General features: G+C 35.5%; 1 protein-coding gene across 5 annotated transcripts in view; it reads right to left on the reverse strand.

The window, feature by feature from the left end:
* LOC106053518 (sulfate transporter-like) overlaps positions 1–21,705 on the reverse strand; it is a 49,130-nt gene that overhangs the window by 8,201 nt on the left and 19,224 nt on the right. For 4 of the 5 annotated variants that reach the window (XM_056037187.1, XM_056037186.1, XM_056037190.1 and 1 more), the window contains exons 2-15: positions 20,227–20,481; positions 18,974–19,157; positions 17,830–17,940; positions 17,087–17,274; positions 15,565–15,729; positions 14,736–14,891; positions 14,435–14,517; positions 14,162–14,309; positions 11,533–11,646; positions 3,858–3,935; positions 2,631–2,726; positions 2,134–2,240; positions 916–985; positions 421–582 (exon numbers count right to left, since the gene is read on the reverse strand). In XM_056037187.1, coding sequence (XP_055893162.1) covers positions 421–582; positions 916–985; positions 2,134–2,240; positions 2,631–2,726; positions 3,858–3,935; positions 11,533–11,646; positions 14,162–14,309; positions 14,435–14,517; positions 14,736–14,891; positions 15,565–15,729; positions 17,087–17,274; positions 17,830–17,940; positions 18,974–19,157; positions 20,227–20,442 — 1,878 coding nt within the window. In that variant the 5' untranslated portion in view covers positions 20,443–20,481. Of the gene's footprint in view, positions 1–420; positions 583–915; positions 986–2,133; positions 2,241–2,630; positions 2,727–3,857; positions 3,936–11,532; positions 11,647–14,161; positions 14,310–14,434; positions 14,518–14,735; positions 14,892–15,564; positions 15,730–17,086; positions 17,275–17,829; positions 17,941–18,973; positions 19,158–20,226; positions 20,482–20,922; positions 21,142–21,705 lie in introns of those variants that run through there. The other variant, XM_056037189.1, reaches the window with a different exon arrangement.

Here is a 21,705-nt window from a genome sequence, read left to right on the forward strand (position 1 = left end):
AATAATACAAATGAGAGACTTGTATATCAAGGTTTGTGTTGTACAAAAACAAATTTTGCATGTACATCATGAGACTATAACAGAAGAATGATAGGGAAATTAACCAAGATATGCTCTTCTGCAAGGTATAAAGCAAGACACTAGCAAGCCTTGTGTGTACACCAAGTACATGGTGACATCAGGCCTTCTTTTGTTTTTCTCTTTTAAACATTCCATCACTTTTGTAAAATTGATCAATTCATTCAAGGCTCATGATCTTCATACTGGGATTGAGAGTGTACACATAGAAACTTATTTTGCTTAAACAGAATAGGCTAATATACATTTTGTTCTACAGTAAACACTCTTTGTTAAACTAAAAATAAACTAGTAAAGATTTGGATTTTTCTCAAGTTTAGCAGAAACTACTTTTTTTTTTACCTTGTCAGAATCTTTTCCAAGTAACAACTTTTTAAGAACTTTTCGCATCTTTTCTGGTTTGACTCCAGTCTCTTTGTAGATGTTGCTCATGAAGAGCTCAGAATTAGCATAATATAAAGGTGCATTGTAGGAGACAATACAAATGTTTGGACTTGGCTCAGTCTAAAGATATGAAAAATGATCTTTATCATTAACAGGACATTAAATTAATGTACATAGTGTACATAATAAATAATGTGTTTATTTTTATGGAAATAAAACTGTATTTTATTATACAGAAAAGATTTGTAAAGTTGGGAAAATAAAATTATAATTGTATTAAAAGTACAACATAGATTTGATACCAAAAAACAAAAACACTTAAACCTAATTACAATTTTAAAACAAGTATTCAAAAAATAAACTTGTTAGTATTTCACAAGTAAAATGTTACATTCTTAATATTTCAGAAATATATTTTTTTTACCATAGTATTTTAAAATTGTTTACAAATACCTTGGTATACTTTGACTGTGGCCTATATTCATCCAGATCTTTTAGTTTTTCTAGTCTGGTAACTTTAGCCCTAAGATGAAAGAATGTTTAGATCACCTAAACCAATTACACACTCATTCTACTAGATTTCTAATATGCTTAATAACTGAATGCTAATGATAGTAATGGCATTCCTCTTGACAAATTTATTGACTTTTAAATAAGAGGAACAATAAAAGGAAAACTTTTGATTAAGGAAGGGAGACAACTTTTCCAGTAGAAAGAGATTTGAATTGAATTTTTCATTGTGTTTCTAAAATTTTCTAGTAAGTAGCCACATGGTGTTGTCCAATGCTTCCAGCTTAGTTTATATCAATACATAGTTCTATTTGTTGTATCTTTTTTAGTTTGCTCCTAGTCAAAGTTTCCCCAACATAGGGAGTCAAACCCAAGGCTGGAGTCCATGTCCTACATGTCACAATCTTTATTCTACTCTCAAAGTTAAACAGTATAACTAATACTTTAAAAATCAGCAACAAAGCGTATATGGGGGAAAGAACTGCACATTTATAGTCATATATCTCATTACTGTACAATTTATTTCCCTTTACTATAATAAATAAAATTAATTAATTCATTCATAGGCTAATTTTTTTGACAGATTCATTTTTTAATAGTAACTTTGAATAATTGTGCAAGGTTTCAACTTAATTGAGAATTAGGAAATGGGAGAAATAATGTTAACTAAATCTGTCCCAGACAGACAGATGGAGTGAGTTGATATTAGCTTTGAAAAAAAAAGTCCTTTCTAGTGAGTGTGACTTTAATGGCTCTCAACTCTCTTGAGGGACTGAAATTTGAGATTGGTGTCCAGTAGATTTACAGACATTTCTAACATTTGTCTGCAACACTTTCATCCTAATGATTAGATTGTGACTGTGTCTCAGCAACTTTTTGTTTAGATTACTCTCATTTTCTACTTGGATATGCTGGGATAAAATTATGGAATGGAATAACAAAATAATTAGAATAATTTTCCCAAAGCTTCAAAACAAAAAAAAAATCATAAATAAAACACATCATGTTCTGTTAAATAACCGAAGAGTCACATATGAAATATAATTTTAGTAAAACTGCTACCTAAGTTTTCAATGTACTAAAGCATTGTTCTTCATGTGCTCTAATGTACATTACATTGAAAATACATGAATGTTTACATTCAATTGCCTGTGTACTTACATTTGAGACCGAATGACTACTGTGAAACAAGCAAAACCAATACCAGCAACAAGTCCCATATCAACGTTCAGTATAATTACACACGCAAATGTAACCAGCCATATCAACTGTAAAGATATAAGCACTGCTGTTTTCATAGATCTGTACAAGATATTTAATTCATATCTTAGCTTTCTTTCTATTTATAGCTCAAGTTTTTGTTTTCTTATGCAGTATTTTAAAAGTGAAATTAGAAATAAAAAGTTATGTTCATAATATATTTTATTTAAAACTTCTTCTTACTTATATTTATAACTTTATTTCTAGTAACTTTCAATAAAATGAATAATTACACATTAAAATGTACTTCCATGTACTTACTACTACAAAAGAAACAATGATAGCTTGCATATATATTAGAAGACATTCAACTGAAAATTAATTATTCAAACTTACTTTCCATTAAATTTAAGTAATCACTATTTGTTATTAAACAAACTATCTCACTATCATCTTACACAGTCCATCTTTGAAGTTTTGTAGAAAACTTTCACATCCAAGACTTGCATGAACATACTTTTCAAAGCAACAATAATGATGGCAGATAATGCACACTGGAATAAGGTGTACATATTTAAAAACAACAAATACAAATGATTTCAAAGAAGTTATCTATTTATCTATTCATCTATTTATCTATTCATCCATTTATCTAATCATCTATCCATATTAATATATTAATCTATTCATCTATTTAACTACTTATCTATTCATCTATTTATCTATTCATCTTATTTATTCTTAAACATAAATAAAGTCAAGCTAATATGATGACATTTCAAATTCCTCATTAGACTCAAAAGGTTCTGCCGCAACCAAAATTGTTTTTATGATCTTTTATGATCTCTTTTCATTCAATAAACTCATTTGTTTTTTATAACTTTCAACGTGGAGATGTCACATTGAATTTAATTTATGAGAGGAAAATATCCATTTATGCTACACTTATGTTACACTGCTAAAAGTACATACAAATTAAAAAGGGGTACTAAAATTTGTAATCTATAATTTGTCAACACATCCTCTACGAGAGATTATAACTTAGGTTTTATAAATAATTAGCTATTTGTTGTATTAGGTATATATAATATATAAGTAGTGATAAGCTATAGTTCAAAAATCATATTATACTTTTTTTTTTCAATTTTACGCTCTTCTGCTTGTAACAGTAACTTTGATCATTTAGTTAGCAACAGTAGACCATCCTTGACCTTGTTTATTGTGTCTGTTTATTTCAAAACCTCTCCTTCTCATTTGTTTACATCTTCATCTTTTAGTTTCTAGTCTAGTTCATCAACCCACATTTCCACTTCTTTTTATAATAAACAAAATTTTGCAATTAAATGGATTATAAAAAATTAAATAGATTAGAAACTTATGAAGATACACTTGCAAACCCCTGAACAAAAATTTGATCTGATTTTTAGATTAGCCTTCATTATTTAAATCTAGTAATATTATTAACTCATTTTAGTTGGTTTCACAATTTTAATAATAAGTAGGTAAGGTAAGGGTTTTTGTTGAAAGTTTTCAATTTAGCGTTTAACTATTTTCTTTTGTCCTTGCCAATAACAAATCTTTTTTTTATGTTTGATAGTGATGTTTAACAGTTGAACCTGTAGTAATGTTTAACAGTTGAACCTGTAGTGTGTTAAAAACAAACAATAAATAGAAATCTTACTTACACTTGGAAGATTCTCAAATAATGGTCCAATGAATAAAATGACAATCAGAACTAGTGATGCTGAGAACAAACTTGCCAACTGGAAATATTCAAAAATAATATCATTAGAATTTTGAAGTAAAAAAAGAAACTAAATATATTCAGCAGGTCAGGAGTATATATACATTAAGCTTATTGATGCAAAGGGAAATAGTGCAATAAGCATTTCTCTAAAATCTAAGAGTCATTTCATAGTCTTTCTATAATGTTAATTATAATACTAGCTCACTCCTTCATTTCCAAAAATTATATCAAGAAGATTTAATAGAATTTCATGATTATTTTTTAGCTATAGCTAGAAAAGACTATTTACATTTATCATTTTATTAATTAAAATATCTGGGTATCATTGTATCAAATGACACCTCACTTTCAAGGGAAGTTGATAACTATCTGTCCAGGGCCAGTAGCACTTTTGGACACCTTCAGGCCAGAGTTTGGCGGAATAAATCGCTCCGCATGCCTATAAAAATCAATGTCTACCAGGCAGTGGTTCTCTCAACCCTTCTATATGGATCTGAGACATGGATACTATACAGAAAGCAACTAAGACTACTTGAGCACTTTCACCAAAGATGCTTGTGCTCCATCATGGACATATGGTGGCAAGACAGCACTACAAACAGCGATGTCCTTGTGAACACCAGTATGGACAGTATAGAGGGACTTCTTGGGCAGGGCACGTATCCCATATGGGAGACAAACGTATGCCAAAGGTGAGCTAAAAGGTGGTCAACGTAACAGAGGCTCCCCACGGAAACACTTCAAAGACCAGCTTAGGCACCAACTTGCCTTAGCTGACATAGAAAAGAGCACCTGGTTGCATGCGGCATCAGAAGGAGACAGCTGGAGGTCACTCACAAAGGCCCGCGAGATACACATTTGAGACTTAAAGAAAATCTGCTGCCGAGGACAGACAGAGATGGTGAAAAGAAAATCTAAATTGACCACCTGTGGACAATAGTTATGCTTGCCCTGGATGTGGCAAAATATGTAGGTCACAGCTGGGGCTGCGCAGCCATGGGAAAAAATGAATTCCTCACTAATCTTCAGACTCAAAGACAAGCCTTATTAGAATTAATTAATATGAGAAATGTTAGTTAAGTTTTCCACACCAGATTCTCAGTGTATCTGAGTAGAAGTAAGAAGAATACCACAATGAGTTCTAATAGAAATTGACACCCAGTGCGTGCAACAAATGATTGTGATTAAATATCTCTTTCTTCAGACTCAAAGACAAGTCTTATTATTATTATATGTTTCATCAAAAAATGTATAGAAAAATTCCTATACATTCAAGTCAAATCTTTCTGAAATTAGTATTTTCTTTATTCTTAAGATACAGTACAATTAATGATGTCCTGCAAAATATCCTGCTGGAAAAAAAAAGAAACAAACATAATCATATGCGCCTGATCTAAGAGTAAACCGAATTATACAATATCTAAAAATCTTTTTGAGTAATTTGTTTTATTTTTTGAAGGAGGGGTGGCTGAGCAGTAAAAGGCTTGGCTTGCAAACCAGGGGTGTTAGGTTGAATCCTGGTTAAGGCTGGGATTTTTTTATTTCAGGATCTTTAGGTTCCTCTGAGTTCCACCCAGCTCTAATGGGTATCTGATATTAGTTGGGGAAAAGTAAAGATGGTTGGTCATTTTGTTGGCCATATGACACCCTCATTAACCATAGGCCACAGAAACAGATGACTTTTACATCTATCTGCCTTTTAGACCACAAGGTCAGAAATACCTCTGAAAGGAAAACTTTTTCTGGAATGGAGTCTTTGAATGTGTACTTTGTTTTAGTACTTAATCTTAGGTGATTGTTAATTTATCTTAAATAAATGTTAGATGTTACATGAATGGGTCTCTGATGAATGTTAATGAATCTTATTTTTTTCAATATTAAAGAGAATGTTAACAGATTGTTTCTTTTATTTATCCTTGGTTTGAGAAAAGTACGAACACAAGAAAAACCTAGACTTTGATCAAATGTGAAGGTGAAAGGTGAATATATTGAGGCAACTCAACGAGGCACATATATCTTTATTTACACGACATCACAAGTTCACAAGACATCATCTTTCCCTGCTACCGAGGGATTTTAAACCTCTGTCCCGAAGCTCTTGCCTTATCTCTTTAATTGAAAGCTGATGTAATAGCTTCAAATACGTCATTGTAATCAAAGCCTACCTCCTCTCGTTGAGTTGCCTATAATCCCACTTCTGAGACCAATTGTAATAACTTAAGTGAGGCAACTCAACGAGGCACATATATCTTTATTTACACAACATCACAAGTTCACAAGACATCATCTTTTTTAGGCACAGTCTTTTCACTTCGGCTCTCAACTTGGGCGGAAATCGTTCTCCTCTCTTCCTAATGTTGACATCCTTCTCCGTCTAGTTTATCACAGTGCGAACCTTCTAGCACTAGTCTGGATGGCGGTGCGCACAGCAGAGTTATAACATTGCCCCCTTCTTAGAGCTTTTCGTCCCGAAAAGAAACGGTAGGGTGCCTGTTGCCCACGAAGCCATCTGCACAGTTTTCCATGATCGTTGCTTCCTCTTCTTCCAGTTGGCAAGTCTACGCTTGAGGCGATATCTTGGTCGCTGCTTCGACCTCATGACGACAGTCGCTGATGCCAGCCAGCTGACACAGGGAGAGTTAGAGGAGGTCAGGGTTGCCAGCCACGTAACACAAATGGATGTTGTGGTGATCACCGTAGATTCCAGGGTTGTTGTTCTAAGACGCTGAGTCAGCGGACCTTTTCCATGGACGTGTCGTGATACAGTTGTATGCCCACAGCTAGTCATGGTTTTAAGCACATAGTCTTTCTCAGCTTCATCTGTAAGGTATGCCTATGAAGCATACTTGTAATGTTCATCCACCACTACATCAGGTTTCGCTGGGATTAATTCACCACCGTTCAAGTCACCCTCACTGATGTGAGCAGAAGTACACATTTCAGTCAAGTTCAGATCTTGTAGCTGGGTTTCTTGGCATGGGCACTGTCCCCGCAGGACGCCGCATATACAGTTCATGTCAATCGCCTGGATGCAGTTGCCAAGTATGGAGTTCTCTCTTATGCCGCTGCCAAAGTCAAATTCGTTGTTTCTGCCTCGGCCATTGTTGGGGCCCGTTTTCGCAATTTCACCTGACGACATCCAAGGCAAGGAATCAGAAACGGTCTTGAGGCTTTCATGGTTTGAGTTCTTATCAAAGGTACTCACAGATAAACAGAGGTCTTTAAGGTCCATAGCAGCCAGCTTGGACGCAGATCCAACGTTGTCTTGATCTGTCCGGCTCGTTGCAGGTATACCAGGAACAAAAGTTTCAGGCTCATAACAGACTTCTCTAGTTTCTTCATTTGTTTCTTTTCTTTCAATTCTGTATATCCCATTGAGATCGCCGCAGCAATCGTTGTCACGTTTCTCGCCATGAAAGTCATCCCCGTCAGACTTGCCCACAACACAGTCACAGATAGCGCTCCAATCCCCAGCGCCTTCATCACCAATGTTTGTGCAGCCACAGTCCTGACCAGGCAACTGCTCCTTTTATCACTTTGGTTTATTTGGCCTTCTACTTGCAATACACTTTCATCTACTTTACTCCCCATCCTATTAATTTGTTCACGCATTGCATCAATTTCTTCCTGTATCCTGCCAAAGAACTCAACAATCCCAAGTTCAATTTCAAATTTATAGGTCTCCGGATCTTCTTCTTCATCGACCAAGGCTTGCCGCAGACGATCCCTGCTACCGAGGGATTTTAAACCTCAGTCCCGAAGCTCTTGCCTTATCTCTTTAATTGAAAGCTGATGTAATAGCTTCAAATACGTCATTGTAATCGAAGCCTACCTCCTCTCGTTGAGTTGCCTATAATCCCACTTCTGAGACCAATTGTAATAACTTAAGTGAGGCAACTCAACGAGGCACATATATCTTTATTTACACAACATCACAAGTTCACAAGACATCATCTTTTTTAGGCACAGTCTTTTCACTTCGGCTCTCAACTTGGGCGGAAATCGTTCTCCTCTCTTCCTAATGTTGACATCCTTCTCAGTCTAGTTTATCACAGTGCGCACCTTCTAGCACTAGTCAGGATGGCATCCATCCATCCCAGTGGCGCTACAGCCCATGGAGGGCTCCGGCCTGCTTTATCACATCCTTCCATTCAGATCTCTCCTGGGCCTTTCGTCTCCACGCCCTAACCCCAAGCTGTTTCAGATCTGCTTCCACGTCATCTATCCATCGCATTCGGGGTCTGCCTTTGAGTCGCCTGCCTTTTGGTTTTTGCCTGTATACGATTTTCGCCCCTCTGTTGTCTGACATTCTTTCAAGGTGACCTGCCCAACGTAGTCTGTTCTTTTTTATTTCGTTCACTATTGGTGGGTCTTCATATAATTGATATAACTCATGGTTAGTGCGTGTCCTCCACCCTGTTTCATCCTGTATGGCACCATAGATTTTCCTAAGGATTTTTCTTTCCCAAGTGTTAAGTAAATTTTCAGATGTCTTTGTCAGTGTCCAGGTCTCACTTCCATACATTGCTGCTGGTCTTATTATAGTTTTGTATATTATTTTCTTGGTTTTACTTGAAATCATTTTGCTCTTAAGTAGATGGTGGGTGCTATAAAATGCCCTGTTGCCTGCTGCTATTCTTTCCTTTATTTCTGTTAGTAGGTCATTTTTGAAATTAATAGTACTTCCTAGATATTTGAAAGTTTGGACGTTTTCAAATTCGTGGTCTTTGATTTTGATATTTTGTCCCTCTGTTTGATTGTCTCTTGTCATTGTGATGTACTTGGTTTTACTGTCATTGACCTCAAGTCCTGCTGGTCGAGATGCTTCTTCTAGTTGTATGAAGGCTCTAGCGATGTCAGAGGTTTCTTTACCCAATAAGGCAATGTCATCGGCATAAGCAAGGTATTGTAGAGGTTGGCTGTATATCGTCCCTGTTGGTTGTGGACCCATGTTTTCTCTCCTGAAGTAGTTAGTAATAGTTCCCCTTGTGTTTATGTGTATATTTCTTATAACTCTCTCCAGTGTTAAGTTGAAAAGCATGCAGGAAAGTGCGTCTCCTTGTCTTAATCCTCGTTTAATCCTAAATTCCCGTGAGTGTTCTCCTTGTATTATGACTTTGCTTTTTGAGTTGTTTAATGTCATATGTATAAGTCTTATCAGCTTATTGTGTATTCCAAAATCCTGTAGTGTGTCATATAGGTATTTCCTTCTGATACTGTCATAAGCCATTTTATAGTCTATAAAGAGTTGGTGGATTGGTATGTTGTATTCATGGCATTTTTCTAGTATACATCTTAGTGTGAAGATGTGGTCGGTTGTGGATTTGTTGGGTCTGAAACCACATTGGTAGTCACCTAAGATTTCTTCTGAATATTTTCCAAGTCTCTCAGTTATAAGCCTAGACAGTATCTTATAAGTCACATTTAGTAGAGAGATTCCTCTGTAATTACAGCACTTTAACTTGGATCCTTTTTTGTGTATTGGGGTTATAAGAGCCGTTTCCCATTCTGTTGGTATTACTTCTTCTTCCCAAATTCTTGATATTAGTCTGTGTATTTGGGAATGTAAGTCTTTCCCTCCATATTTAATTAGTTCTGCTGTGATTTGGTCCTCTCTTGGTGCTTTGTGATTCTTCATGGTCCTAATTATTTCTGATGTTTCAATGAGTGTTGGAGGGTTCACTAAGGGATCTGGTCCCCCATGCGGCAGTTCATATTCTCCATTGTCTCCATCTTCAGTGGTATTTAGGATCTCCTCAAAGTATTCAGCCCATCTCTCAATGACCCTGCTGTTTTCTGTAATAAGCTGACCATCTTTGTTCTCACACATGTGTGATCTAGCTTGAAATCCGTTCTTTTCATCTTTAATTTTCATATACATTCCTCTCATGTCTCCCTCCTTTGCTAGTTCCTCAATTTTAGTAATCTTGGACTTTTCCCATTCCCGTTTTTTCTTTCTTACAACTTTTGTGGCCCTTCTTCTTGCTTCATTGTATTGCTGTCTAGTGTTCCTGGTTTCTCTCTGTAGCATTATCATTCGAGCATTGTTCTTCTCTTCTATAGTTTGTCTGCATTCATCATCATACCACCCTATTTTCTCGTTCTTTTGTTTAAATCCAACTACCTCTTCTGCTGTTCTTTTGATAGCATGCTTTATTATTTCCCAATGCTCATTTATGTTATTTTCGCAGTCCTTTTCTAATGTTGTCAGTTGTGTTTGGAGTGCCATTCTATAAGTTTCTGCAACAAGTGGATCCTTTGTGAGTTTTTGACTATCATATTGCTGTGCTCTCTTTCTTTGGTAATTGTGTATGGTACTTATTCTTTGTCTAAATTTAGCTTTTACTAGTAGGTGGTCTGAGTCAGCATTAGCTCCTCTGAAACTTCTTACATCTAGTATGTCTGATCCATGTCTCTTATCTATGAGTATATGATCTATTTGATTCTGGGTGTTGCCATCAGGTGAGATCCAGGTTACCTTGTGAATATTCTTATGTTGGAATTTTGTGCTGCTGATAGACATTCCTTTTCCTGATGCAAAATCCACTAATCTTATGCCATTATTGTTGGTCTCTTCATGTAAACTTTCTTTGCCAATTATTGGTCTGAATGCTGGTTCCTTTCCAATTTTTGCATTGAAATCTCCTAGGACTATTTTGATGTCATGCTTTGGCGCTTCATCATAAATTCTTTCCAGTCCATCATAGAAGGCTTCTTTTGTGTTATCATCTGCATCTTCAGTAGGGGCATGAACATTGATAAATGATATGTTGAAGAATTTTCCTTTCAAACGTAGTGAGCAGAGTCTATCACTTACAGGTTTAAATCCAATGACATTACCTACCATTTCCTTTTTAACAGCAAAACCTGTACCTAAGTTGTTAGTGCTTCCCCCACTATAAAATATAGTATACTCCTTGGTTCTGAGAATGTCCGAGTCTTTCCACCTGATTTCCTGTAGGGCGCAAGGGGTATCCTATATTTCTTTAACACTTCAGTAAGTTGGGCTAGCGCACCTGCTCTATAAAGGCTTAGCACGTTCCATGTCGCAAAACAAAAATCATGTCCTTTTCCAGGCCTAGGTCGTTTTCCGTTGAGATCTGTCCGGGTTTTCTTGTGTGTATTAGCTTTCGTAACAGTATTTTTTATATGACAGAGTTGTTAGCCCTGTGCATAACCATCTGGGGGGCTGCCCCTTTCAGCTCTCTGGATAGCTGCCTTTACTTTCGGGTAAGGTGCCCTAGCCTTTGTGGATCCCTCCACTTCCTGCAAGGCAGCAGGTTTGATTTTGGTCCACCCCGGGTATTTTATTTCCCCGGTACCCACCATATCTGGAGGGCATTCCCCTATCCGCCACCTGGGGAGGCGCTTGATGGGAGATCAAAAACTCCACAAGAGTGTTTGGATGGCGGTTATAACAATATTTATGAAAAAAAAAACTAGTATTACACAAACATAAGCACTTAGCAAAACATGAGAGATTGTTCATATTTTACCTTTATGAGAACATAAAAATGGTAAAAATCATTTTATTGTTCTATTAAGAGTTTGCTCTCTTCATCAAATAAATCATTGAACAAAAATCAAGTAGAATTATAAAAAAAAAGACTTACTTGTGTTTTACCTCCAGCAGAATCTTGGACAGAACTTCTAGAAACAGAACCAGCCATGGGATAACAGGAAAAAAATGAGCCAAAAAGTGTTCCAGTTCCATAGCCAATCAATTCCTGTTATAAAGTCACATGATCATTTCTAAATTTATTACTATGTCAAAAATAAAGCTCTTAAAGTTTAATATAGATATGATAGAAATGAGCTTTTATCATTTTTTTTTACAAATTTTGTGCTGTTTTTTGTAATTTTTAGTATTTTCTTTTTAAGTTGATTTTTTAAAAATTAAACATCAGAAATTGTGTTTAATTATTTTTCTGTCTTAAATAATAAAATTAATGGGGAAAAAAAATACTGTTATAAACCTGGTGGTGGCACAAATGGGGGTAGTGGTGTGTGTGTAGTCAGCCGACGCAAATCGCCCCAGGCCAGCGCTAGACGAGCGGTCAACCGTGACGATTTACCACGGTCAGCCGAGACGAGTGTCAACACGGCGGTTCGGGAAGGATCGACGGCGGTCCGGGAAGGATCGACGTCGTGAACAGAACTCAGTAGCGTCACGAGAGTTGTAGTCATCTGACCACCTAGAAACGTCGAGCGGCGTTCTGTCCGGTTCGAGAAGGCCAGTAGGGACCCTATATAAGAGCGGAGGTGTCGCAGTCAAGACGGTTCAGAAAGGAGGATCACGACAGAAGGTTCACGGCAGGGGTTCAGAGCCCGGTTCACTACAGTCCGGTCGACTACAGCACAGTTCAGCGGTGTGGTTCTGTACGGAGCATTACGACGGTTCAGTGCGGAGTACTATCAAGTACAGTTGAGACGAACGGCGTCTTGATCTTGGTCTGTGATCGAGTCCGACACAACGAGCCTAGTGTGTGAAGTCAGTCCTGAACTGTTGAACCCAGTGCAAGCCCTGAACGAGACGGAGAGGCCAGTGCAAGAGTTGATACGGCGGTACGGTGTTATCGAAGAGATATTTGTACAGTCTTGTGTTACGTGCTGCCAATTGTACAGTATTGGCTCAGATTTATTCAACTATTAAAGTGTTACGTTACTTTGGAGCCCTGAGTTGTCAAGTTCTTTAAGTTGGTGGTGTATGGTGCAGTTTGCAGAGAGCCTGGATAGTGAGATTCGTAACAATACATTGACAATGTTCAAAGTAAAAAAAAAATTGACAAATTAACAACTTAGATATGATCTTAATCAACTTCTATTCTTTCATGAATGAGTGTAGTAATAGATTTCTGTTTTTTCTTTTCAAGACTTTAGCCTCAAGCTTTAAATAGTATCTGACAATTGTTTATGAAAGTAAAGGTGGTAAAGGAAAGGTCTGGTCAGATAATACCCTCGTTATGTTTGACCACTAAAAACATAATATTTCTTGACACAGATTTCTTAGTTTGAAAGAGTAAAATATTTGTAAATGTTTTACATGTTTTCAGAGTTGAAGATAATTTACTTCCTAGTCCAAACCCCTTACAGAGCAGGGTATGAATCCCAGACCATCAATATGACTAAATGACAGTTCAGAATGCATACTGCATGGCCAGGCAATCATCCAGTATTTAAAATATAACATCTTACTAACATACAAATGATTTATTAAGAGTTCTCACCCATGGATGTTTAGTGGTGTAATGTATATTGGCTGAAACTTTTCTTTCATTGAGTCATTGAATTTTTAAAAGTCTACAAAATATTTTTAGCATATCAAAAATATGTATACATTTATCAACATTACTCAAATTATGTGTGCCAAGACATTTAGGAAAAATTAATTCAAGTAAAATTCCCAAATCATCTAAAATGAAATAATTCAGTAAGAAAAAAAAAGGACTATAACCTAGACAAAATGCAAGGCAATTAAACTAATTATTTAAGTTATGCATAAAAAAAAATTAGTCTACTTTGGATTCAATTTCTGTTAGCTGTTTAATTTCAAATTCAATTTTAATAATCAAAATTGCTTTAATGTATTGCACCTTTTTAAATTACTTATTAATACACATTTTTCATGTAAATATTAAGTTATTTCCCATAAATCTGATACATTATTTCAAACATATTAAATGCCATTGTTTTGTTTTGTTAGACCAGATCCGTTACAACACTGGGATATGTGATAGCAATAACTGCATCTTTAGCTTGAAGTTGTCAAATTGAATCAGAAAAGTTGGGTTGTTTTTATCAAACACTAAACACAATATTTCAAATGAATAGTCAAAGTGTGAGATTAACCTATTAAGGCAGTATCACTGTTGTGACTAGATATTATAACAGTGGAGAGAATTGAAATACTTGAGATTGTGAGCCTTAGAAATGAAAGTGAAGGCAAGAGTTAACAAATGAAAAATGGAGATAACTTAGTAGTAGAAAAAAGGTCTAGGAAGGGACATACAATATTTGATTCTTTGTCAGATAGTTTTTTTTAGTATTATGGGATTTTTGTAAACAATAATAATATGAAGTTAATTAACTTATCTTGTGAGTTAACTATTTAAATCCTATACCAATGGCTGGCTGGGAAGGAACTTAATTTGTGTTTATTCAAGTGGGGAGGAAGATTCACACGGAAATATTGTAGTCATTAATCAAGGCCCAACACAAGCTTATAAAACAGTATTTACTCACTTTATTGGAATCAATATCATAATGATGTTTTTTTGCCATAATTACTGCTAAAGAAACTGACTGAGCAAATGCCACAACAGCAATAATGATGCAATCAACACCATAATCATTCACATTTTCAAAAGTTGGAAACTGTGGGGATGGTAGGCTGACAAAAAATAAAGACCAATGTTAGATATCATTTCATAGTAATTTAGAGATGGATTTGTCTAGTGAACATTTAGTTAAAGACAAATCAATATTGTTAACATTTAAGTAAAACTCTATATGTACCCAGCTGGAATCGCTCCAACAACTTTAATCCCCCATCGTTTGTTGAGCTCCGCATAGTGACAGATTAATGTACTGACCACTACCTTTGATAAGAGAAAAAAACACACAAAAATAACATAAATAAAAATAAACAGTACACAATTCAAAGCTAAAAATAAAATAGTACTCTTTTAAAATGACTGAATCAATAGGAAGAATTTCATTTTGTCTACTTGTTTCTCACTACAAATTCCTCAAATCTAATAAAAATCTTATTAAAATGAAATTTAAACTCTTAATTAGTATGCATGCAAGTAATTACCACAATGAGTTCCACTGGAATAGGCATTTTAAGCTTGGACTTGAATCTATCATTAATTTGTGCTTTGACAACATAGAGTATGATCATACACACAACAGCAAACACAAAGGTAGCTATATTTGTTTTTGGAATACTTTTAAATATAGCTATGTAAGTCTGGAGAAATGAGTAGACATCAATATTTTAACACATTAGATAAAACATTAAAATCCATGTTTGTAATATAAGTTTGAAAACAAGAAAGTGAATGATATATGTAAAAACACATCCACTTGACTGATACAAAGTTAGGTCAAGATAATACATTTTTGAAAACTGTTCTCCTAGCTACAAGTACCAGACATTTATTGTGACAGACAAAGTGGATAATTATTGTACTTGCTATTAAATATCTTAGTAAGTCATAGGCCACAGAACGAAGGGACTTCTCTCATCTGTTCCAAGAAGGTCATTTAACAAAATTTGAAAACCAATCAAAGTTATGTTTTTTGTTAATGTATAATAAATTCATAATATAAATTAAATATATAAATTTAGTTTTATAATAATACACAATAATTTAACTTGGACTCTATATATTCTTAAATAATTCATTTTTTCTTTTACAAAAAAAAAAGAAAGAGAGAGAATGTGATAGGACAATAAGAGTTTTTAAATTTGAACTTAAAAATAATTTTTTAATGTTCTAATTTTATAAAACCAGTGCAAGCTAGTGAGTTACAATGGTTGGATAGTGGAAGCCCTCAATAAAAAGATAATTCAATAGATTTTACAAGTTCCACCAAAAAAGAAAACCAAGCTTCAACCAAAATATAAAAGTGCTACTTACATAGATCAAATTTAAAAGGTTTGGATATCGTGGTATACTGATTCCCAGTACTGTCTTGATTTGACTTGTAAACACGTGCATGGAAGCACCTGTGGTGAATCCACTGACTAGTGAGTCACCCATGTATGTAGTCACAAACCCAAACCGACATAGCCCCATTCCTATCTATACATTCAATAGAAACATGAGTTATTATTGCAATATACATTTATTATCATCATCTAATAATTTTTTAATCATCAATAACAATCACATCTAACTTTAACTACATTTAACTAATCTTTTACACCCTTTGTGACCATATCAATGGAAGAAGAACAACAACCTTCATCTAATTTCTTCTTCCTCCTCATTCTCATTTGTATGTTGGAGCATTCAGATGACTAGACCAATATATGAGATGAACTGTTTGAGCATTCAGATGACTAGACCAATATATGAGATGAACTGTTTGAGCATTCAGATGACTAGACCAATATATGAGATGAACTGTTTGAGCATTCAGATGACTAGACCAATATATGAGATGAACTGTTGGAGCATTCAAATGACTAGACCAATATATGAGATGTACTGTTGGAGCGTTCAGATGACTAGAACAATATATGAGATGAACTGCACAGTGGTTTCCATATCGGGGAGCTCTTCATTTAGTTTTCTTTCTATTGGGGTGTTTTGGGGCCAGTGTCTTGTATGGGTCTCATGGTAAAGATAGCAGTTTTGAAGGACATGATCAGCATTCATCTAATGATATGCATCTTTTTTTTTTCAATTTCTTTATTATCTTATTATACATGTGTTAGTGAGGTAAAATATGTAGGGCGCAGCTTGGTCTGCATACCCATTTGAAATACTGCACTCTTCTTAATCTTTGGGCTAGAAGACAAACCTTTAATAGAGGAAAAAAAATCTAGATCTTAAATGGCAGGAAAAGATAACTCTATTTGACATGGTGGTACTCCCAAGAAATAGTGTGCAAAGTGTGTGCACCATCATAATGCAGTCTCAACCTTTAAGTGATTCTCATCATTATTGATAGACAAAAAACAAAACTGTCTGCTCCATCAGTGAGCCACTACAACTATCATCTTTTTTTTTTTTCTTCTCTGTAATTACCCTGTTATTCCAGACTCAATCCTAGAACACTCACCCAGCTATCAAATTACTACCTACTGCTATATTTGATGTGATATTTACTATTTCATCAAAAATTGTGTATTCCGTCAGTTACGTTTTGTTAACTTATAAAGTGAGAACAAGTGTGATGGCCAGTTTAGAAGTATATGGCCCTAGGCATACAAGCCATAAAAAAAATGACAGGCATCACATCACATCAAATCTATACACTCTGGTTGTCAAATTTACCAAATAACTATGACTTTGGCTTCACTTAGTTTATTTATAAGGCCTACTGACTAAAGCAGCTATATCTAACTAATCTTTCAAAATCTCATTTTGACTACATTTAACTAATCTATTTTTACCACAATGCATCTATTAATCTATTTGATGAAATTATTACCTGACACAACCCTGTTATAAAAGCTACAGAAGCACCAATTTCTATCTTAAATATTCTTTCTTGTTCTATTAGGCTCTCTGAGATGTTTAAACGATCTTTCTCAGTCAGTACACCATGCTCTTTCCTCCATTGAGTAACTTGAGATGATACCACACTTCCAACCATTAAACTAATGACAGCAACAGTTCCTGTAATAACAAATCATTGAGTAACTTGAGATGATACCACACTTCCTACCATTAAACTAATGACAGCAACAGTTCCTGTAATAACAAATCATTGAGTAACTTGAGATGATACCACACTTCCTACCATTAAACTAATGACAGCAACAGTTCCTGTAATAACAAATCATTGAGTAACTTGAGATGATACCACACTTCCAACCATTAAACTAATGACAGCAACAGTTCCTGTAATAACAAATCATTGAGTAACTTGAGATGATACCACACTTCCAACCATTAAACTAATGACAGCAACAGTTCCTGTAATAACAAATCATTGAGTAACTTGAGATGATACCACACTTCCTACCATTAAACTAATGACAGCAACAGTTCCTGTAATAACAAATCATTGAGTAACTTGAGATGATACCACACTTCCAACCATTAAACTAATGACAGCAACAGTTCCTGTAATAACAAATCATTGTCTAATCAACCAGTTTTCATCCCATCAATTGAGAGTAAATGTATTTCAAAGAAAAAAGGGAAATAAGTCTATCTAAATGTACGTACCCATGGAGACTTGTTTGGATGTACCGAAGAAGAAATAAATGATGACTGGAAAAAAGGAAACATAGAGACCAACAACTGGAGGTAGATCAGCAAGCATAGCGTAGGCCATACCTGACAAACAGAAAGGGATCAAAAGTACATGAAATATGAAACATAATACTAATTTTACGAAAGTAATATTGCACTTATAATTGTACCCTACAGAAAATACATTATTCCATTGTACACTGCAACATAACAACTCCTTCAGTCTTAGAACAAATGCGCTGCATCCCTTGAAGTCATGTGACTGAAAGGGCCTACTCTGGAGACACATTCCTGTCCTCATACAATGAAGGTAAAAGTGGCATTAGGCTTGTTGGTAGAAGAACCAACCATTTCTCATTTGGCTCACTTCACTTCCAGAGCTGAGGTTATTATTTTTCACTCTCTATAGATTTTTTTTTCTCTCCACAAAGGGAATTCATACATCATCCCTATGGAGGAAATGACCAAGTAAACACAATGACCAAGTCAGCACAATGACCAAGTCAACACAATGACCAAGTCAACACAGGCGGCATGGCCTGAGGATGGTGAATATTCTGTTCAGGAATCATGTCATAATCTGCCATACATCGTGACTTCAACCACTTCAATGTCTTTACAATTCTGAGTGTAATGATAATGGGATATAGACATAGTGGCATAGATATAATGGTATAAACATTGTGATATTGGAAAATTCTATATCATTATATTCGATTTTTCTTTTTATGTTGTTATGAAGTGCTGAAACTGCAATGCAATGTGATGTCATTCATTAGATGTGATTTTTATTCCATTGGAAAATGTGCTTTAGAGAATGTTCTATGACTTATTGTACACACGTCATAATCCTGCACACAGGTTTCAGGACATTGGTTATACAATGTAACATTTGAGTTAGACAAATCCTGTGGGAATATGTTACATAGAATTATTTAGGGCCGCTACAATATTGAGTCTTTTTCCTCACATTGGCCATTTGTATTTGTCTGCCTGTGTGTCAATTTAAGGTTCAGCATAACTTTAAACATTTTTAAGGATTTTCCAACAGAGCTTTTGCGTGCATCACACTTATTAGTTATACATTTTTATTTAATTTGCGTGTGGAGATACTAACCTTGTGGCAATTGCATAATGCCAACAGTAAGACCAGCAACAATATCATTGGGTAAATCAGTTTTCCAATTATATTTTCGCATAATGCCAACACAAGGGAAAAGACTTGTGGCACACTTCTTCAATTTTTCAGGCTTCAAGTGTGATGACAGGTTATCTTTCTTGAATCTCTGGGTGATGTTCTCCTTCGTATGGGTGAAATTATTAACAATATGTTAGCATTGGCCTACACGTAAACAAACAATGGCCTACACGTAAACAAACGTTGGCCTATACGTAAACAAACATTGGCCTACACGTAAACAAACATTGGCCTACACGTAAACAAACAATGTCAATGACACAAAAAGAGACGTTATGGTTTATAAGACAGGACGTTATGGTTTATAAGACAGGACGTTATGGTTTATAAGACAATCTGGTTATTACACATGGAGTATTCCAGCCCCCGTCGCCTCAACCTGGTGCCCCAGTGGAAACGTCTGCCCGCAGATAGGCGAGGAACGAGAGCGAACATTGACTCCAGCGAGCTACCAAAGTGTGTTCTAACAAACGACTTGCCAGTAGGTGGGAATGTGAGAAACGCTCCCTATGTCACGTCCGTCGCCCAGCCGGGACCATATGGTACATTACAGGAATAAGGAGTGTCCACCCCGTGGGCGCGGCCTTCGCGTAAGAAGAGCAACTTACGTTGTCGACTACAGGAGCCGTGTCTCGTGAATATGATCATCTTATTGATGGGGGCCTCCTGACACTGGAGTCTGTGAAAACCTCATCCTGGTCAGGGGATTAAAGCCTTTCCTGGTCAGAGTCATACAATGGAGAAATCTGGACTCTTCACTTCAGTGAGGTTAGGAAACATTTTCCCCTTGAACAGTCAAAAAAAAAAGGTTCTATAATTTCAGCTTCGGACAAAGGCGCTCCATTCAAGAGCTCTGCATTGAACGTTATTCAATGGGCCAATGAAATTATAGATATAGATATAAATATAGGTTAGTAGCTGTCATGTGCTCAGGTTGAAAGTTCAAAAACTAAGAGTTCTAACAAATCTAATGACACGTCGCCTCTGCATCGATCTTAAAATAAATGCAAAAGAGACTTATAGTCTCAAAAAAGCGTACCCGATTATTTTTAAAGTCAATCATGCACGTAGATTTACAAAACAGGAACTAACATGGTAGAAATGTGAATGGTCTTAATGTTTAATGATATTTGTCAAGAACATCTGCTGATTAGGCTACAGAGTGTACTCACTTTCCAGGATTTAGGAGAATCATCTGGCTTTAAATATTTATCTCTCACTGTCCGTGTGTGATAAATGGGCCGGTTTATTGCCATCACGGTACTGCGGGTTGTCCACGTTGATGCTGACCGCTCACGCGGTTCAGTGGGAATAGGATCATTCATTTTTTCCCCTTTCACATCCATTGCTATCTGTATATGTTTTTCACTGTTCTGATTGTTGTCCATAATGCACTTATGAGAGTGAATGCCAAGTTGGATTTGCTTCTGAAATCAATTTACAGGCATAGAATTTTAATTTCAATATAGAATTGTAATAAACATATGCAATTGTTATCTAAAAATGCACTTCTAATACATAATAGTAATTATAATTTTTTTTAAAGTGTACTGGTATTATAGAAATAAAATTATAGTTCAGAATTCAAATTGTATAATAGAATTGAAACTTGAAATCGTAATATAGCGTAGACATTGTATTATATAACTAAAATATTATCATGGAATTAAATGTGTAACATAGTATTTCAAATGTAATATAGAATTGCAAAAGTACTAAAGAATTACTAAAGATCTGTCTCAGTTTAAAAGATAAATACATAATGTTGAACTATGACAAGCTTTAGCTCTCCGAGATATGACACAAAGTGTGTAACAAACGAATTGAATCTACATCCACTAGTTAATTCACCATTGGTATTGACTTACTATGACCTACTCCAGAGGAAAGTCTTACTTGACCACACAAAGGCATATTAGGAACTCCACAAAGAATGAAGCAAAAGGCAACATTTATTTCATCATTCGAACAAGTTGATCACCTGGATGTTCTATACATTTTTTTATTTGTCTCTAAGTAATGATGAAATATTATTTACGCCATCAGGTGTGCCTGAGTGTGTGTTCAAAGATCTAGGTGAGCATGTCTTTATAGAAATGTAGATGTGGGTGACACCCAGATGTTAGCTTTGTTATACTCTCTCTCTCTCTCTCTCTCTCTCTCGCTAGGTCTTCATTGTGACGAAAAACAAAAGGCGGGCCAGAGAACGAAGGAGGGAGGGGAGTTAAAACTAGTTTTGTAACCCGTAGAAGTAAAAATGTGTTGAGCCTGTGAGCTGCAAATGATCAATATAATATTTTAATAGCCTTTATACATTTTTTTTTATTTTCTGGTAATGAAAAAAAATTGATTTATTCAGCTCTTTTTCTTTTTTGTTTTATTTTGGCTTTATGTTGTTTGTCTTTCGAAACGTCCTGAAAATTGGACCCGAGAAACTTGGTTCAAAACCAAAGAATTGAGAAGAGTATTTTGTGTCACGTAATTAGTAAATATGTGCCAAGGCTCTCTATGCTCTTCACAAACAGAATGTTGGAGCCTGGAAACAACAGACAACAGGAAGTCACTGCTCACGAGCTGGTCTTCGTGATGTTGATGTTTTTGTGGTGTGGCTTGTTGTTGGTTGTCTTTTGCTGTGCTATTACTTTTCTTTT

Source organism: Biomphalaria glabrata, chromosome 8 (assembly GCF_947242115.1).
Source record: "Biomphalaria glabrata chromosome 8, xgBioGlab47.1, whole genome shotgun sequence".
Lineage (NCBI taxonomy): Eukaryota > Metazoa > Mollusca > Gastropoda > Planorbidae > Biomphalaria > Biomphalaria glabrata.